At 36.0% G+C, this 20,427-nt stretch overlaps 1 protein-coding gene across 4 annotated transcripts in view; it reads left to right on the top strand.

The window, feature by feature from the left end:
* The window catches only part of LOC118202364 (sodium-dependent glucose transporter 1A-like), an 83,071-nt gene extending 70,077 nt beyond the window's left edge, over positions 1–12,994 (top strand). For all 4 annotated transcript variants that reach the window (XM_085809036.1, XM_035374526.1, XM_035374524.2 and 1 more), the window contains 2 exons: positions 5,803–5,964; positions 11,657–12,994. In XM_085809036.1, coding sequence (XP_085665162.1) covers positions 5,803–5,964; positions 11,657–12,714 — 1,220 coding nt within the window. In that variant the 3' untranslated portion in view covers positions 12,715–12,994. The remainder of the gene's footprint in view (positions 1–5,802; positions 5,965–11,656) is intronic.
* The last annotated feature ends 7,433 nt before the right edge of the window (positions 12,995–20,427 follow it).

Below are 20,427 nucleotides of genomic sequence, written 5' to 3'. Positions count from 1 at the left end.
GTTTGGAACTGTTTCATTAAGAAATTTTTAGAAGAACAAGACAATATATCAGCAATTGAAATTACTTCAGTCTATCATAGGATTAAGCACCATCACACTTTTAATAGCCAGGATTGCACAAATTGTATAGCACTCTATTTCCAGATTCTTCTTTTTTTCTACCACAAAAACGATTTCTTGTGGTAGAACAAAATGTACAAGTATTTACGAGAGTGTACTTGCTCCTGCAGCTCAAAAAATACTTTTAAACGAGATTAAGGAGGCAGAGATTTTTTTCAGTTCCGACTGAAAAGAAACTTTTTTTTCTTCTCCAGGAAACTTTTTTTTTTTCTCTCCCGGATTTTGACAGCTAAGAGGTGGCAACGCTATCTAAAGACGACTTATTAAATGAAAAATATGTCGGATTTATGATATTTTTGTCCGCATCATCTCGTAATCTTTCACAAACACTAAAAGAAATCTCTCTGCTCCTCCGTTTATTGCTATCTGAGCCTCTAATAGTTCTCTGACCTTTTTTTTTCCCCAAATATAAAGATGTCGCAAATGAGATGGACGTATTCCTAGATGTTTGAAAAAGTAAAGGTTAAAAGAATGCCAAGAACACCTACTTAAAAGTAAAATTATCGATCTGTAGTACATATACATTGAGTGAGCTCATTGTTTATACCAGAAAAATGTGTGACCATTGACGAATGATTGACATAACATTGGCGAATGATCTAGAAAAAAAAAACCCTGGCAGGTCATTCTCTGGCTTAATACACAATGGTTACTATAACATGTCTGCGCAGTACTGATCTGCTGTCACGGTTTGTTAGCGTAGGAAGAATGAATGATTAAAAGGATGATGATGTTAAGGTTGCAGGTTAAGATAAATGCGGACTGATGGCTTTTTGTCCGGTATTTTTACACCTGGTGACTGAATGGGCTAGCTACATGGTACTTTCGTCATTTAACCATAGTGTAATGTGAATGTAAGCTAATTTCTCTTAGAAAGTTCTCCACAAACACACTCTTCTTAGATGTATGGCCACCGTGTGTGTTTTACCATAATCATTTAGCCAATCAACTAGTTCACGAAAAAAGTCATACTTCGAATCTGCCTTGCCTAATTCCAACTTATGAAGTAGTGTGGAACCTCCATAATCAGATTTTCTTACTTTGCTTAATTACTGACAAGAAAGGTCTTCGATTCTTGAACTCTCAAATTTTTTTTTAATTTAAAAAAAAAAAAAAAAAAAAACTATGAACCTGCTCTTCTAGAAATATATAATGGTAAAAATATTAGCTTCCAATATTCTATAGATAAATAGTTAAAAATTGTAACAAATACTGATATTTGGCGATACAGCGCTATTTAGCTAATTTCAAAATTTTTAAAATGCATGTTTGAAAATTTGAAAAGTCAGCAAGCTGATGGATTCACGCAATAATAATAATAATAATAATAAATAAATAAATAAAGTGTAAAATAATGAATGGAAACATAAAAATGAAAGCAAGCATGTTTTGGCTGTCAATTCACACAAATGTAAAATTAAAGGTTTAATAGAGCTGATGTAAATTTAAAATTTGGTCAGAGTATAACAAATTAATTATATAAGCTTCCGAAATACAAAGCCACCGGCCGCCGAGCGGGAAAACCGCTTAACTACAGTTAGTTCTGCTTTGGTGGAAATCATGATGAACGAAGTAGCTGGATGGACGAGGGGTGTTTTTTTCCCCCTCTTCTATGCGTTACAAAAATACGAGCCATTTCCCTTAAAAAGGTCATCCCTTTCTTTCAAAATAAAAGCACTATAAATTTTTCAGCTGTTTAATTTTATTTAAAACACATTGCGAGCTATATTTCAATATTTTTTAAAATTGTTTACTATATTTTGCCAGAATTTTGCCGCTTTTTTCCCTTATAATTCCATAACACATGACTGAACCTTAGATGTCCCCCACCCGAAATTTTATTATTTGATGAAACGACTGTCAATTCTCAATTCGAAATATATTGTCTGATTCATTTACAGAGCTAGGCTCATCAGCTGATAAAGCGAGAATTTCTTCTGTTCCTTCATCAACCGTAATTTCCCTTGGACTTTCATATTTTTCACAACCACAGAAATCAGATTTTTCAGTTACTGTCCTGGGTTAAACCTGTTAATTTCAAATGCATGTTGTATATCCAGACCAGATTCTACGTATTTATACCACCAAATAAAGATACAGTTTAGAAATAAAAGTCTCCCTAAATTTTAGACCTTTGCCGATGAAATTGACTGCAATTAAAAATAAAATTATTTGCACCTTGCCAATAAATAAATAAATAAAGGAAAGGAAATGGAAAAGGCAGCAATTCGTATTTTAGTGAATACTAAACTTAATCGTGTAAAGAATCGTATTATAATTAAGTTTAAATAACAAACTGCAATGTTTTACAAGGCGAACACTGTGAGAATTTTCTCTTGATGTAATAAAGTTAGAGAAAATAAAGAAATTCTAGAATTTATAACGATCTGTCAGGCGCAATGCTAAAATTACGAGTTCGAGTGCTATGAATCTACTAGATTTGTAGCTGGCATTAATTTATTTAAATTGAAAATAACGTGTAATAGTGCCTTTGATTTACTCAGAATAGAATTTCACTAATAACACAATGTATCTGTAACAGAAATTATATATATAATTCAATAAAAGATAAAAATCTAAAAACTAAAGAAGAATATGTTAAGAAACAGACGCAATGAATCTGTTAGATTTAATACACAATAAAAGTACCTAATTATATGGTAAGTTTCAATTATAAAATTATACGTACAGTTTATTTCTGTAATATTTGAAAATACAAACATTATACATAAAACATTGTAAAGCATTATACAGAAAATAATATTTTGAATCTTCGTTTTGCAACGAATATGAAGGAAAAAATTTGCCTTTGATGACTAAAAAAAAAAAAAAAATTTTTTTTAATTCTTTATTTTTCTTACATGTATAGTAATTCAGCAGTTAATTTTATATCTTTGTGTCTGAATGTATAAAGTAAATTATATTTCTTCTCCAAATCCAGTTAGAGTTCGAGGAAGATCAGATTGCAATTTTATTGGAAAAGTGATTAAACGTTTAAGACAAATTATTATAAAGCAGTAACTGGAAACAGCAACGCATAAAAATGAAAATACTTTTTCTCATTGAGAAGAACATATTATTATAAAGATAACTAATTTCCGAATCAATGTAAGTTATTTAAAATATAAAAATCTACTATATTTGGCGACGCAGCACTGTGCTGGAGATTCAGCTAAATTTTAGAATTTTCGTCAGGACATTCACCCTTAAGTGATCAAATGTTCCCCACTAGGGATTAAAAGCTCAAACAATTCCCTGCTAGCAGTTAAAAAATCCAGTTTTTAACGATTTTATTCTTATTACCTACAGAATGGTTTCCATAACTGTTTCTGTCTCTCAACGATTTTCACTCGCACATATATACTAAAGCCGTCAGTTGCTTGCCTTAGCTGCAACTATTATTGTGTTTTCCTTGCTTGTTCGTCTCAGAATGTTAATTGCTTGTACGTCAAAAATCAGCGTAATTCGCAGTTTTCGTTTTCTATTCACAGAGTGAAATTCACGGACTCTATCAGGACATTTCATTTTAAACAATCTTTAAGACGTCTGCTTGAATTAATGTGAAGGAATATAGTAATCAGTCGCGTACATCCGATTACGTCATTTCATAGGAAACTATTCGTTGATTTTATACCAATTGACAAATTAGTTTAAATTCGTGTACAGCCTTCGGTTGCTCATTGGCTTAGCTACGGCTGTTATAAATAACCAAACCACTGAATGAATGGGCTGTTTTTCGGACGCAGCAAGATGATTCTATGTTATTCTATTATGACCTATTCTATTCTCTTGTAACCGATGAAATTTGCAAATTTTCTTATGGCCATCAATGTAAATATCTGTTTATGACGAAAGGTTTTCGCCAAAAAACGTTCTTAATAAAGTTAAGGAAAAAAAACATGGAAACAGTACCTTTAGTGCGGTTAGTAATCACCATCTAAATCTATAATTTTCTGCCAACGTTTTGGTAATTTTTTCAAAGCCTTCGGCCTAGAAACTTGGTGGCCGCGAGTACAAAACTTCATTTCGGATGTCCTATGCAGAGTGGAAGATTAGCACCAGCAAGATGTAGCTGTAGGTGTGAAAAAGGTAAAGTCCGAAGGAACGATGTCGGGGCTATATGGTGGGTATGGCAAAAGATCCCATTCGAGTCCATACAGAGTCCAGCCGGTGAATGCAGACACATGTGGTCTTGCATTACTCAGCTAGACGGAACTCAACTAGACGTTTTTCCTTGATAGTAGCGTCAACATAGACTAGGATCTCGCTGTACATCTTACTGTTGAGGGTTTTAATTTTTCCCAGATGCTCTTCGTGGTTAATACCACGGCAGTCCTACCAGATACAAAGCATGATTTTTCTGTTGGTCAAACTGCGCTTTGCGAAGCTGCCGACGGGCACACTGGTCGCACATAAACCCTCTTTTTGGCCTGTGTTGCAGAAGTAAATCCACTTTTCATCATAACTGACGATCCGGTCCAGAATTTTGTCCTTGCATTAATATTTGAGCAGATCAGTGCAGGCTGACCACGTCTGCCCTTATCTATTTGAGTCAGCTCATGTGGCACGCAGCGATTGAACTTTTACATCAAGTTTAAGCGATACATCGCGTGACTAATGGACAGGTGACGGAGAACTGGGGCACCTGGCGTCTACCAGAGGTAAGGAGGGGCATGTCCCTCGTCCTCCACTGTCCAGCGCTTATCGAAGAATTAAAGAAGTTTGGTGAGAAACATGGCCTTACAGGGGCTAGGTGGCTGTACAAAGGCTACAGATTTTGGAACAGAAGGTGTAAGAAACATATTGCAGTGCATGTAAGTATAACATAAAACATAAAAGTAATACAATAAATAAATAGCGCAATATAAAGTACATAAGTAAAAAATACGTAAAAAAATAAATAAGTAGTGGAATGGAAAAGAGACAGCTGAGCGAGTGAAAGTCTTATATGACCTGGCAGATGTCCTGTCCCATGGTTGCAATCATGATAATAGTCTGACATATCTTATGCACAGCCACACGATTTTGTGCAATAAAGTGTCTGTGAGTGTCTACATCGCTGAAGCACTGACGTAGGTGAGTGGAATTGGTGAGAGGGCATTGATAGACGTAGTGGTCTGGGGAGCCTCCGCAGACGTGACTAATGGACATGGCACTAACGTCTAATTTCTTAGCAAGCTCTGGAGTGGTTACATACTGATCTTCTTCTACAAGTTCTCGCAGGCCGACCAGAGCGCTCTACTTCTCGAATGTCATAGTCCTTGTTTTTGAACTTTACGTACCAAACCTTCACAATGTCATATGATACAACACTAGTACCTAAAGCTGTATACATGATTTGGTGACACTCTGTAGCTGACTTTTTGCAACAAAATTGGAAGTAAACGATGGTTCTAATTTCGTAGCGTGGTAGTTCCTTTTCAGACGCCTTGTACTTAATGATAACGATATTTTTTTTTAATTTTACAGTTGTTCTAAAGCAAGTCTCTTCTCTTTCTTTCAAATACCAGAAATCGTTTGACAAAATATGATTAAACACGCCAACGCGAACTGTTTGTGCAGATGATATTTGCGGTAACGGGAAACTTTCGTTAAAACCCGATAATTACCATGCATTCAAATTTCTTTTTCATCTAAACGTACATATAATTGTAAGTAAACAGTATTTTGTTGCTTTTCTAGGTGGTTTCATTTTGGATAGTATAAAGAATGAAGAAAAGGCGTTGATAATCAGTAGCATGTTCGTGGCTATGGGAGCTTATGTTATTCCTTGGTGCAGAAGTCTTGTCACACTCCTCACTACCTTTGCCATAACCGGTTTCGCGATGGGATTTAGTAATACTGGTGAGTATTCTCTTACAATTTGAACTGTATTATACTTTTGTATAGCTAAAATAATAAATTTAAGAGATGCACTCTTAAACTTTACTAAGAGATTGACTTTTCTGACTGCATTTCGAAAAGTTAAACCTTTTTCAGGAAACATTTCTTCTCCGTTACCTCTTTAGTTCATTTCAGAAGCATGCAGGATTATTATAAAAGAGGCATGTAATTTCAATAATTTATGGAGAAAAATGCCGTAAAAGCTTCAAGACGAAATTGTGTTTTCTTATGTGTTTTTATTTATTTATCTATTTATTTTTAATACTCTGCGTGCAGCTATGAATTTTTCCTACTACCGTACTATTCTATACGACGACGTAAGCAGTCACTATCTGTTAGCGTAATTCAATTGGATACGTATACATTGAAGAAGGTGTTTTGCATTTCAGAATTCAGAAAAATGAAATCCTTACTGCAGTTCCAACAAACTTCGATGGAATCTCAGCTTCATTTCAAAGCAGAAAATCCGCACATGATTTGTAGAAGAAGATAAAAGTATGGGTTATGTGTAAGAAGATATGAAGGGGGAGGAACAGAAAGAAGAAAAAACTGTAGATGACTTGACATTCTCTAAAGAACAAATTAAACATGCTTGTGGCGTTTCCTAACAAAGCATAACGAAATTAACAACGAAGGCCAAATCTAAACTTCAAAATTTTTAACCTTTGCTTAAAAAAATTTGCGAAAAAATCTTTTGCACCGACGACGGGGCAACTGGTCAGCGGAAGTTCTTATCATATCGGCTGCTAAGGCCGCTTTCGTATAGTTCTTTTCCAGTTTTGATACAGAACCCCATTTCCCCCCACTGCAAGGCAGCGTACCAGCGTCTGAGCGTATAGCCAATGTCCACCCACCCCCCAACACTGAGATCTTCTAATTGCAATACCACGCCGAAGGCCAAAATGACTGCTCAGGTTACGCATAAGAGTTACCCAAGGATATGACCAACAACTAATCTCATACAGTAACTAATGTGTACAGGTAAAAACATTATACTATTCTAAGATGCAGAACACTATAGTAACAATGAAGTAAAAAGTAACAATGTATGTACAATGCAAGCCAAGTAAAATATAATAGAATAAATTAAAGCATCAGTGAAAAGATACGGCGAAGCATGGGGATTAAAGTAAGCAAATAATATATAAAGAATTCTCTGGGAGAAAGATCATGAGGTCTCTTACCCCTCTTCCCCTATCATTAAACTCTCGGAGAACTTTCGGCTGAACAGTATTTTAAGAGCTCCCATGCCGCAAAGACACTGTATTTAAAAACATCAGTGCCTTCTCGAAGCCGGATACAGGTTTTGGCAGCCGCCTTCCCTACCACTATGCCAACAAGGCGGCTGCGAAAGACGCTTTGAACAGGAATGAGGTGGCTGATCAGGTGGAGGTTTAAAATACTTACTGTTAAGCCTACCATTGAATTCTCTTCAATGTTTGGTCTTGTGTGAAGTCCCCTAGGATTCCCTTGGCCAAATGTAACAGATAATATTTCACTTTGAATGTGTGATGCTTGTTTAAAGCGGATGTGATTGTTACAAGGCCACTAGGAGTTCCATTTCTGTTAACGGACTCGGATGAACAAAGAATGCCTGCGTTAGTTCCTGCTGGCAAATGCATAATTAATACAGTTCTTGCCTACATAAACTACTGGAAACAACATTTTTACACACAGTGTTCATAAAAGAATACTAAAAAACATATATGAATAATCAAAAATGAGAACATACCTGATTACAAGTTAATAAAAGTAATGATAATATGCGTGAATACAAATTTCTGCGAATACACGCATACATGCGATAGAGAATTCATAGCTGTTTAAAGCAATATAGAAAATTACAAAATGATTATAATTTTAAGCTAATCTAAGAAATCATAAATACACTAAGTTCGTAAGGGGCTTTACTTTACTCTACCGACAGGCTAACTGGTCCAATTAGGAAAGGTTAAGATTTATAGCATACAAACTGCAATTGTAGCAGTATCTAGAAAAACTTGATAAAACAAAATAAAATCTCAACTTTGCATATGTGACCATTTTGTATTATGAGCATGGGGGAAAAAACTTCATAATGCATGCACATACCTCTTCAAATTTCATCATGACATTTTTCACTGTACTTCTTTTTTTATAAATTAATTGAAACTGTATGCTTCTTTTTCCTCGTAATATTCCGATATAAAGGTCTTTTGAAACTTGGCAATTTTTTAAGAAATTTAATAATACAGGAAACAGGTAAGGACACTTTTCGGTAGTCATCAGTTTAGCTGGATGATTCGGATGTCTAATTCTTGTAATCCTTTCCCCATTCTATAACATGAGTGACAGAGAGCTACTACTCACTATTTGTCGCTTGTGAATTGGCCTTACTTCCATTTAAAAAAATGAAAAGTGGCTGTTACCGTTACGTTACCAGAAGGATATCTGACACATTACGAAGATGTGTGTTTTCCTACAGAACTGCAGCATTTAAACCGTAAAACAGCAAGATTTTAAATAGTTTTAAGTATTTAAAAGACCATTATACATTAACGGCAATAGTTATACCATATACTTTCAAGACAAAACATTTAAAACATTCTGACAACATTAAAAAGAAAAAGAAAAAAAAATGAAAAGAAAAACTACCTTTCTTAATCTATGTTTGAGCTAGAAATTTCCATTTAATAGAGTAGCAACAAATAAACCATTTTAGAAGTCAAACAACAAAAATCAGCGTTATATTTTCAAATTTTCACAGGACTAGTATCGATGGTTTTACCTAACCATTATAACCTCAGCTGCAAAAAAGCAAATGAACGAGATAAGATATAATGATTAGATAAGAAAGCCTGGACATGAGATAAGCTGCTGGCGCCATCTGTTGATGAAAACAGAACTAAAACATAATTTCTTTAAAGGCTGAAGGCAAAGATGAATTGGAATTAGGGTCATCAACTAGAACAGAAAGATTTTTTTGAATGTGAAATGCCTCTAGAAAATCCAGTTCACCAATGGAAGATATTTTTTGAATAATTTTGGCAGCAGAAAAATTGAAAGGGTGATTTTCAGACCAAGACTGTTGGGCAACAGAAGACTTCTGTGTTTCCTTTTTTCTAATATATGCCTTATGTTCCTTAACGCGAAATTTTAACGCTCTCTTAGTCTGGCCAATGTAAATTAAACCACTCTGGCAAGGAAGCCTGTAAATACCTCAAGAATTCATATCCGGAATAGGGTCCTTGACTATGGAACTCGGAATTTTATTGATGGGAGAATAAACCACCCGAAAGTTAAATTTCTGCGAAATACGTGCAACTTTATAGCTAATTGATGGAAAGAAGGAAATGACAACAGAATTTTTATAATCTCTTAAAACAAGAGTGTGCCTTTTGGTTTGTTGAGCTGAGAATATTTTAACTGCTTGATTAAAAATGTTGGATGAAAAGCCCCTGTCAATAGCTATTGCTTTTAAATAATTTAGTTCTTCAACAAGGGATAGTTTGGAGGAGCAAACTTGAAGAGCACGGAAAACATAGGAATAAAATGAAGCAAACTTTTGTTTAGTCGGATGACATGATTTGAAGTAGGGTGGAAGGCAAACCGATGAAGGTTTACGGTAAACCGTAGTACTGAAATTGGATGTGTTACGTGTGACCAGAACGTCGAGAAACGGAAGAGAATTGAAAGTCTCAAGTTCAAAAGTGAACTGAATAGCAGGATCAATGGAATTCATTGTTGAAAGAACTTTATTTAAATCATCCTTATTACTAATAATGATCCTGCTATTCATTACTAATAATGATCCTGCTATTCATTACTAATAATGATCCTGCTGCTTCTGTTGCCCAACATTGTTGGTCTGAAAATCACACTTTCAATTTTTCTGCTGCCAAAATTATTCAAAAAATATCTTCCATTGGTGAACTGGATTTTCTAGAGGCATTTCACATTCAAACTATCTTTCTGTTCTTGTTAATGACCCTAATTCCAATCCATCTTTGCTTTCAGCCGTTCAAGAAATTATGTTTTAGTTCTGTTTTCATCAACAGATGGCGCCAGTAGCTTATCTCCTGTCCAGGCTTTCTTATCTCGTTCATTTGCGCTTTTGCATTTCACATCCAAAAAATCTTTCTGTTCTAGTTAACGACCCTAATTCCAATCGATCTTTGCCTTCAGCCCTTAAGGAAAGTATGTTTTAGTTCTGGTTTCATCAGCAGATGGCGCCAATAGTTTATCTCCTGTCCAGGCTTTCTTATCTAATCATTATATCTTATCTCTTTCATTTGGGCTTTTGCAGCTGAGGATGATGGTTCGGTAAAACCATCGAAACTAGTCCTGTGAAAATTTGAAAATATAACGCTGATTTTTGTTGTTTGACTTCTAAATTAATATTTGTTCGGCGTGTTATTGTATCTTAAATAAACCATTTCTTAACATTTAGGAAAAAGTAACCTGTCCCCTTCCAATTCCTGTTTAAAGTCTATTTACACAGGTTATATGCATACGTATAGCAAATCGATAACTGGCAGTCAGCAATTAAAAACTACTCTGAAAATAACATTAATGCAACGAAAGCGTCGACTTTCATCTCAGCACGACTCCATATTTTCTGCCAAAGAAATAAAGAAATCCTTTCAGTAAAATTAAAAAAAAAAAAAAATTATAAAATATAAATTTACAGCAATAAATTTGCCTAAATTAATGCAATAAATAGCCATTACGTGGACTATGGGATATTCACACGGAAATGATTAAGAAATCATTAAAGAGAAAAGAAAAGAAAATGACAGGAAACATTTTTGAAACCATGTGAGTGTAAATTACTTTTTCTTCATAGCTGAAACAATAGCATAACAGAAAGATGAAAGTAATGCCGTGGTAACTTTCAGATTGTGACCATTATTTGATAATTTTACCATATGCTCTGTTACTTCAAACGATTCTCCGATATCACGTGTATCTCCTTAAAAGAGAAAAGAATATTTCGATGACTGTTTATCTTGCAAGAATTTTTTTTTTAAATATTTATCCGTCAGTGGTTTAATGAGCAGTACCTCTAGCTAGCAGTTAAAAGATCTCTGATTTATTTCCAGCGAGGTCGCGGTTGAGCCTTTCAGGTTATATATATATATATAAACTTCACGGTTCTACAGAGTTATTTGAACTAAAATGTTGTGAACAATGATTCCTTTCCTACTTAATCTGGTCGACTAGACCTCATGCTGCATTGGCCATTTAGGTGGAGGGATGTAAAAACTTTCTGTGCGTCTTTTTTCGTTCTGTAGTGACAGCACTTGGAAGGCCTTGGGTTCGATTCCTGACAAGAGGGTACGTTTGACTTTTTGTGGTTTCTGCATTAAAAAAAACCCCACTAATGACGACTCTGTAACATTACATTCATTTTTCTATCGCAGGTTACAAATACATCAGGTAAGCTATAATAATAAGCAAGTATGCACACAAAACATATATATAAAATATCTTTTTTGGACTAATACATGTTGAAATTTCTAAACTGTTACTATTTCTTCCTTTTTGTAACATCCAGTTCGTTCTTAAATATTTAAAAAAATTTTTTTCACTTAAGTTTTCTTTCCAACTTTTCACCTCAGAAATAAATAAACTCAATTTTTAGCATTTTCTAATTTTTTCTTTTCCTTTTCAGGGAGTAACGCTTGCTGTTTGCGCATATGGGGAAAGAAAGGTGCACCGTTCCTTCAAGGTCTTCATTTTGCATATGGATTAGGTGGATTTTTTGCTCCTATCTTAGCTGCCCCCTTTTTGTCTGCACATGTTCCAACTACTACCGATTTGTCTCTTCTTGGCGTCACGCACAATTTTACCAACGAGTTACCAGCTTCAATTAATTTTCCTCAGAATATCAGCGATCTCGAATTAAGAATTACGGCCAGTGAAACTCATACTATTCCTACAATAACTGTTGCATATTCAATCATAGGCATACTTGCAACACTTGTTACTGGATGCTTTACATTTGTGTATATCTTCGCATCTAAGGAAAAAAGTGCCGCTGAAAATAGCGAACAAGAAAGTACCAGAGATCCCGGTCGATTGTTCACCTGCCTTGTAGTTATTCTAATATGCTTACAAACTGGACTAATATCTGGAGTTGAAGTTAGTTTTACCCAAATGCTTACATCATACGTAGTGAAAAGTATTCATAGTTTATCCAAAGTTACGGGTTCTTACATGACATCTGTATACTGGGGAGCCTTCACGCTAATGAGAGGCTTATCCATTATTTTAGCGTGCAAAATTAGCGTAAAAAGTTTGTTGATTTTTGATCTTCTTTTATCTGTTGCAGCGGCGTTAGTACTATTAACAATTGGAACATGGTCAGTCACCGCTCTTTGGGTGGGTACTGCCATGTTAGGTATAGGCGTAGCATCAATCTTCCCAGCATCTCTATCATGGGTTGAAAAGTACATCAATATCAACAATAGAATTGCTTCAATTTTCACACTAGTTTCCAGCATCTTGGAGATGACAGTTCCACATTGTATTAGCATCTACCTCGGTTCACAACCTAATGTTCTATTTCAATTTATGACGGGAGCTACAATTTCAAGTAGTGTGCTTTTTATTATTTCGAACATAATCTTTACGCGTAAGGGTGAAAAATACATCGGTGACAAGAAAGCAACATCTGCTTCTAAAGAAGAAAAAGAGCCAACTGAAAAAAATCCAGCTGTTTCAGTTTAAATTGCACTTGCAATAGCTAACTGTATTAGGGACAATTGTTAAAGCACAGATCTGTTTCCATGTATTATTCATTTTATCATTTATTTTATGGTGGTTGGAAAGTTTAACTATGAGCCAGAATTATGTAAATAATCCATTTTACATCTTATCATAAATTCTTTACATACGAGTATGTTTTAACTAAGATCGGCTATTCGATCTTATTTTCTTGTGATACAATTTAGAAGTGATAACATATGCAACAAATACGATCCAAATAAATATATTTTACAACTTCAAATGTATGTTCACTTCAGTGCATGCACACACAAAGAAGAGCACAATATAGTGATGCATAGCTGGTATTCACAACTTCTAGACTTTAATTTATCATTAGATTGGTTGAATAAATAAGGTCTAATTATCGAAAATTAGATACTATCTAATTATCGAAAATTTTTTATTGAATTGTGTCATTTATTATAGAGAAACTAAAAATGTACAAAAATACAGATTTCTCAAAAACTGTGACATAAAGCGAATGAATTTATTTGGAGTAATAATTTAGGGTATTTAGGTATATATTTGGGTACATTATAACGTATAATATAAATTGAAAAACTGAATACAAATGCATAAACTATAAAATTGTATTTTGAAACAAATAAAACTGAAATAATATGAGACAACGGAATCATAGAAAAAATATATTTCACATCTTCAGAAACAAATGCAGATTTTTGCAGATGGCAAATGCGAGGGAGTTATCCATCGATCATTATTCCTTCTCATACCATCACATGCATGTTCACAAAGCCTACAGACCGTTTCCTCTACTGTTTGCTCCGATTGGTTAAAACAGAAAACGTAGGTTTACAGAATCTTGTGCTTGGCAACTTTTGCTTCATCGCCTTTGCTATTTGAATATGAGTATTGTGTACCGCAAAGCGTGTGAAAATAATGGGAGAAACCGCAGTTAAGCGGTACGGTGCACGGAAGAAATTCTCAGACTTCTATCCCTGATCGTGACTTTTACAATCTCTGCACGGATTAATCTTTATTTTTATGCTTACTTGAATGACTTTGTCATTATCGGTCTTTTTGCCTTCGGGTACGGTGTTAAAACTTCAACACCTTTATTTTCTCTATTTTTGTTAATGCTAATTTTTCTTATTTTTATTTACTGGTTTGTACTCTTTGTAGTAGGTACCAGTAGCATGATAATGATCCAAGATCCCGAAAAGCGTTACAATAGAAATAGCGCACAATGGAATAAAATATAATTTTATTTATAATTTAAGTAAAAAAATAGGCATCCGACGCCCTTAAATGTTTATTGAATGTTTTCATTTGGTTTATTTTTTTTAATATTCCTTTATTTGTATAAATTAATGCGATATGGAAATTTACACAATAGACTCTTTCAAACAGAAATGACGAAAAAGTAAGTATACCATTTCCATGTAAACACTTTCTCTTAGAACAATTATCGTACTTTTAAGTGTTTAAACTCATTCTTTAACCAAATACAAATAAAATATTAGTATGATCATTAGGTTATTTAAAACATATTTCACACAGTTCCCCTTAGCTTTCATTCATCATAAAAAAAAAAAAAAAAAAAAAAAAAAAAAAAAAATATCGAATGAAATAAACGCTGTTTCTCCTCGTTTTACTGAAAGCCCACAAGGTTTGTTTGGCGTTAATTATCAAGCGTACAAGGCGATAACTCGCCATTCCAAATATGACCGCCAAGCAGATGTTTTATCCTATGAGAGCAGACCGTAGAAGAAAAGGTCTGTAGGCTTTGTGAATATGCCCATCACATCTGCCACCAATGTAACGGCCATATTCCCTAATGCTGGTGGGAAATGGCTTCCTTTAGATGTAAGAGCATTTAGAAGCAGATATTAAACTGAACTTCGACTTGTTATGGAAGGACTACACTGGTGTGCAAAAATTAAGGACGAAGTCGAAAAATTAGCATATCAGCTGAACGAAGAGGCAGAGCGGACAGAAAGACCAATCAGGAGATTAAGTAAGGTACGGTAGCACATGCGCAGATATGCAGGTAGACGTAATGGGGGAGTGTCTGAGTAGTATAAAGCATGTTGTCGGTGTAAGATCAGTATTTCTGGCAAAGAGATTGCACGCCGTATAGCAGTTAAAATCACACCGAGTTGCTGCCTCAGCGAGAAATGGCGAATAATCAATCTGTTAGACGACATCTGGATGCTTTTACCCGAGGTCGAATCATTGGGAAGTTGGAGGAAGGCCGCAGTGTGACAAGTGTGGCTGCAGAGTTCGGAATTGCTCACAGCATCGTTTCACGACTTTGGAGACAATTTCAAACTACAGGAACAGCTATCCGGGGGTTTAGTAGTGGTCGTCCACGAGGAACCACACCCGCAGATGACCGGTATATTGCCTTTCAGGCCAGAAGAAACAGGCGGCAGACAGCGGGAGAAATCGCTAGACACACGACACAGGCGACTGGACGACCGATATCGCGTTTTACCGTGGCCAGAAGACTGCACGGTGGTGGTCTGTTTGCACGACGCCCTGTACGGTGTGTACCTCTAACGCCTGCCCATCGGAGAAGGCGTTCTCTGTGGTGCCGGGAAAACCGGAATTGGAGAGACAATGAATGGGGACGAGTACTCTTTACAGATGAGAGCAGATTCAGTCTAAGTAACGATTCTCATCGCATACTCATCTGGAGAGAGCGGGGAAGCCGCAATCATTCCTCGAACATCATTGAAAGGGACAGGTATGGAGGTGGCGGTGTTCTCGTTTGGGGAGGCATCATGCTTGGTAGTCGTACAGACCTTCACATCTTCGACGCAGGTTCAGTCAACGGGACCCGTTATTGTAACGAGATTCTTCTTCCATATGTGCGTCTTTTTAGAGGCGCTATGGATCCGCAGTTCCTTTTCATAGACGACAATGCACCATGTCATCGCACAGTAGCTGCCGAACAGCTCTTAGAGAGTGAGGATATTGAACGTATGGATTGGCCGGCACGATCTCCGGATCTCAATCCCATCGAGCATGTATGGGATTTTCTAGGCAGACGCTTGGCAGCTCGTACCTTACCACCAGTAACGATTCCGGAGCTTCGATTAGCGCTGCAAGACGAATGGGCAGCAATGCCTCAACAACTCATTGATACCCTCATTCTCAGCATGGGCAGACGCTGTGAAACCTGCCTAGCAGTCAGGGGAGATCATATCCCCTATTAAAGACCGGATGTTTCTTGCTGGACACCCATCACAGGGATGTTTCGGCCTTCAGTCGCATTGCGCTCCATGCTACTTTTTCAATAAAGCTTCTTTTTATCCCTCCGATTTCTCTTTTAGTAAGTGTTGCTTACATTACTCATGTCCTTACGTATTGGGGATCTTACGATATTAAATGTGTTGATTTGGAAAGCTTTTGTACAAAGTTATATTGAAAAAACCGTCTCGTCCTTAATTTTTGCACACCAGTGTATTTCAGGCAGGCTTTCTTTTGTTTTGAGGTTAATGAAACAAGCAAATAAACAAACTTTGCGATTAAACATTTTGTTTATAGTTAGCCGCAATACATATCTTCCACAGGTGGATTTTGAGCTCTAAAGGCAATTGTCTAGAAGTGAAATTTCCGTTGTGATTTCCTAAAGACGGAAGCGGCTATTGAGATATAACCCCTCTTAAGACCTTATTCTGGTCCCCTAGGAGCCGTTGCAGAGTTTTAAAATTATTTCCCGACAGCTGAGAGTATGCCTGTCTTGAAACATTATTGAGCTATATGTGACGCTTACATAATTGTCTGCGGCCCACAGTTGTCCACTTCACACATTCTATCAAATGATATTTCGGCACTACGAATTTCTTTCGTTTTGCCATCGACAGAAAGCTGGTCTACAGATTAGGTGCTCATCAGCCTGTTTGAACCCGTTGATGGAATTATTTTTTTTTTAAATAGAGCTTTCCTTTATTGACTTATGTGAGAAATGCTGAAAGAATGACCAAAACAAAGAAGGGAGTGTGCATGGTGGAGACACCAACACATTAAACCCTGAACTGCAAAAATTCGCGAAACAGTTTGTGCATCCCTTGCACATGATAACATCATACTATTATTTGCATTTCAGAAAGAGATTGATTAAATTGGATTGAGTAGCGATAATTAGATTTGCCTTTTGCTTACCCCATGAAAAATTAATCCGATTGGTTCGTCCGACACATATTTTTTATGCATGTAGATATTAGGCAATGAAGTGCAATTAGTATCTAATTACAGAGTTAACTGTTAATTATTATTTGAGAATGTGTAAAGCAAATGTTTGCAGATCTTTTACCTCCATTACAACCGCTATGACATAAATATTAAAGTCATGAAAATATTACAGCATAGTGGAATAATTTCTTTTATTTTTAATGAGCCTCATTAATTTAATGACTCCTACTTATTTAATAAAAGAAAAACTACACATTTTGAAATAGAATAAAAAGTTTTGTTGGAACATTAATAATACACGACTACTATAAATAGCTGTTCATATTTTTTTTTTTTTTTTTTTTTTTTTTTTTTTGTGGGCTCCCAAAATAGGAATCTCAACTCTCCATACTCAAGTTTACTTTTTATTTCGTGCCACATAATAATATGCTCCTATTTACAATGTTACGCGAACTGTAATACAGTATAAAATACCCCATAACTTTAATAATATAAAAATGAGAAATGAACCTTTAATGTGTCCAAATGTTTGTTTTAAAATTAATGTGCTTTTTTACGTTGGGACAAACCTTTCACAATATTTGAGAAATAAGAGTTTATAAATGTCACACGCTACTCTTAATGCATCATGAAGATAAAAATCAGTAAGTCGATTTCAATATAAGCTCTTTGCGTATTGCATTTTGGAACTGGATGATTCACGGATATATTGATGCGATATTTTTTCGCATACTCGTCTTCCTTGTTTCGTCCAAATTGTCTTTTTAGTATCATATACTTAGTTTCTCTTCATACTTTTCCATCTGAGGAATAAATTTATTTTTACCTTGTAAACCACGATTGGTGGCACGGAAAGGTTCAAAGGCGCCCCCACTACCCATCACTATTAATTTCGCTAAATACTTTATTGGTTTTAGTAAAAATAAAATAACTCTTGGCTAAATGAAAAAAGAAAGATGCAAAACCTTTCCTCCGTTTAACCATCGCACTAAGTAGACAAAGAACGTCGCTAATTACTGATAAGTTTGTCGAACGATTTTAAATTTTCTATAATTCAGTTATTGCGAACTGATAAAATTCAGTATATTTATTACAGTCAGGGGTTAATTTCTAAATTTAAAAGTGCCAGAACTCTATAGAAAACTGCGAAGAACGAAAGAAAAATAAATAAATAAAATAGTTAAAAATTAAAATAATTAACTTTAAATTAGAAGAAATGTAAAGAGATAAAGAGAAATCTATTAAATAAATTTTAAATAGTTAAATAGAAAAAAAAAATTATCGGACCTTGTCGTATTTGGGGCATTGGCTAGAATTACAGCTCTACTCCTGAGCTAAGAAGCAGCTCAGGCGATCACCATTTGAGTTTAAGCTCTAATTATACGTGTAATGCAGTATTCCAAGATATGACAGGTACCACCCCTTTTTTTTTTTTTTTTTTTTTTTTTTGCAGCACACCAAGGAAAAAAGATAAAACGATTAAAGCTCTACTAAGGAGAATAGTGAGAATTCTAGAAACAATATGAAAATATGAAAGGAAAAGTGCGGCTTTGCAAATGAAGAGGGAAGTGTTGAAGACTTTCTGATCGCGATGCCCTGTAGATATAATTCTAGCCGTCAAGCGGAAAATTTCCCTGAATACACGATTCGGTAACAACGTGAAAATACACGTAAGAGTTTTCTGTACAAGTGGCAGCAGTGGTCCCCCCGTTTGGTTACATCATTCAAAAAGTCTACACGAACTCTGAAATAGGAAGTCACTAACGTGGAACGTGCACGACCAGGGTATCACTTTTAGTAGTTTGGGGAACACAAAAGTTGTCCGCTGTCATAAATTCATTGCACATCCTGCAGAATAAGCCTTTGGCATATGATTGGAGGGCATTTCTTTCCTCATAAGTCTCAACCTCTACACAAGGCCTGAGTGCGAAGGAGAGACAGGCCTGCATTCAGAAGTTAGAATTGATTTTTAAGGCATGTTTTACTATTAAAACAAAATTTATCTGCTAAAATTGTGGTTCACTTACATAGAAGAAGTGCGAAAGGACTCTGACTGAAATTATAATTTATCTCGAAAACTGAGAAGTACCGGAGCCGGGCTCCGGCGCAATTTAAACTCTGATTACAGTTTTCATCACTGCGTCTAGTATATTGTTACGAAATGTACAGGCGCGGTAAGATAGCTTCCCCGCAAAGCAGGTTTAGGGTTGCCATAAAATGGTAAGGGAAGGCGAGGTTGCCACATTTGGCGAGAAATCGCCCATTTGGCGACAAAATTTGCGATATCCCATGGACGGATGGAGAACCTTCTGGAACGAATTCTTACCGGTTTAGCCCAGAATGTTCTCGAACACAAGCCGAAAGCTATATAAACCCTGCTGGTCCGCAGTCAGTTAGTGTGTAAGTGCCTCGGCTAGCGAGCTGATAGTCAGTATCGAGTGTGTCTCGTCTAGCGAGCCGTGCGGAGTCGATCGAGTTGACAGCCGAGCGAGTCGTCGAGTGCATCGAGAGAGTGTCTTCGAATATCGCGGTTAGAGCTTCGTCGAGAGAGTGTGTTGAGCTCCGGGAACGACTGAATCGAAGAGTAGGGATCTGCGCTCTGTGTGTCGTCGAGTGCATCGCGAGTTGTAGCATGGAGAGTCTCGAGCGTACGTGGAGTTACGAGAACGACCGAGCAGAGTCGGGAGCTGCACTTTGATGCTTTGCGGTAAAGCTGTTTCCACCGTTATTGCCTGACAGTGTGAAGGCTGTGTCGCTGATTGTTCCAGCGTGTTTATAGAAGATCTTCGACGTCTGTAAAAGTGTTTTGAAGCTGTCCTGACAATACTGGAAAATAAAGTGTGTTTCAATTCTTCATCAAGTGTCGTCGTTATTCACTCCAAATCCACACAAACCCCTTACGAACTTGAAGGAAGAAAATAACGTAACAACTGGTGACAGAAGAAAACAAAACCGTAACACTATATATATAAAGACACAAAATGCTGTCTATATGCCTGCTCACGTTTTTGGGGGAGACTGACACCTGCTCATCGCCGGTTCATGCTAATTGTTAAGCTACCGCCCCAGTTTTGAGGAAGATGACCCTCCGAGGCCGCTTCGAGAGTCTCTCACCTCTCATCCCCTGCAACCAAGCTCTCGAGATGACTTTGGGGAACGATACAGTCAAATGATGACAGACTTGTTCAATTATCTTTTTTTTTTTTTTTTTTTTTTTCAATAAGGAAATTAATCCGCTTTCAGATCTCATAATTAACAGATAAGGAATCATGCCCACACAAATTTATTTCATTATATCAAAATAATTCTTTTCCCGAATAGCACTAAAAATATCAAGATAATTATTGTCTTCTCTTAGATTCTTGATAGGAAAAAGTTTTAAAAAATCTTTTATGAATTAAATTCTGTTCACAACATCATCTAACAAAGCGCAACACTGTGATGTTGCTGAATTTTCGGGTCTGCAATAGGTACAACTTTTTTAAAACTCTGTGATGTGATCAAAAATGCGTT

The sequence above is a fragment of the Stegodyphus dumicola genome, chromosome X2 (assembly GCF_044657685.1).
Source record: "Stegodyphus dumicola isolate Sdum_Otavi_A_Nest chromosome X2, ASM4465768v1".
NCBI classification, from domain to species: Eukaryota; Metazoa; Arthropoda; class Arachnida; order Araneae; family Eresidae; genus Stegodyphus; species Stegodyphus dumicola.
Note: the sequence above shows the minus strand (reverse complement) of the source record. Positions and strands in the feature narration are given on the sequence as shown.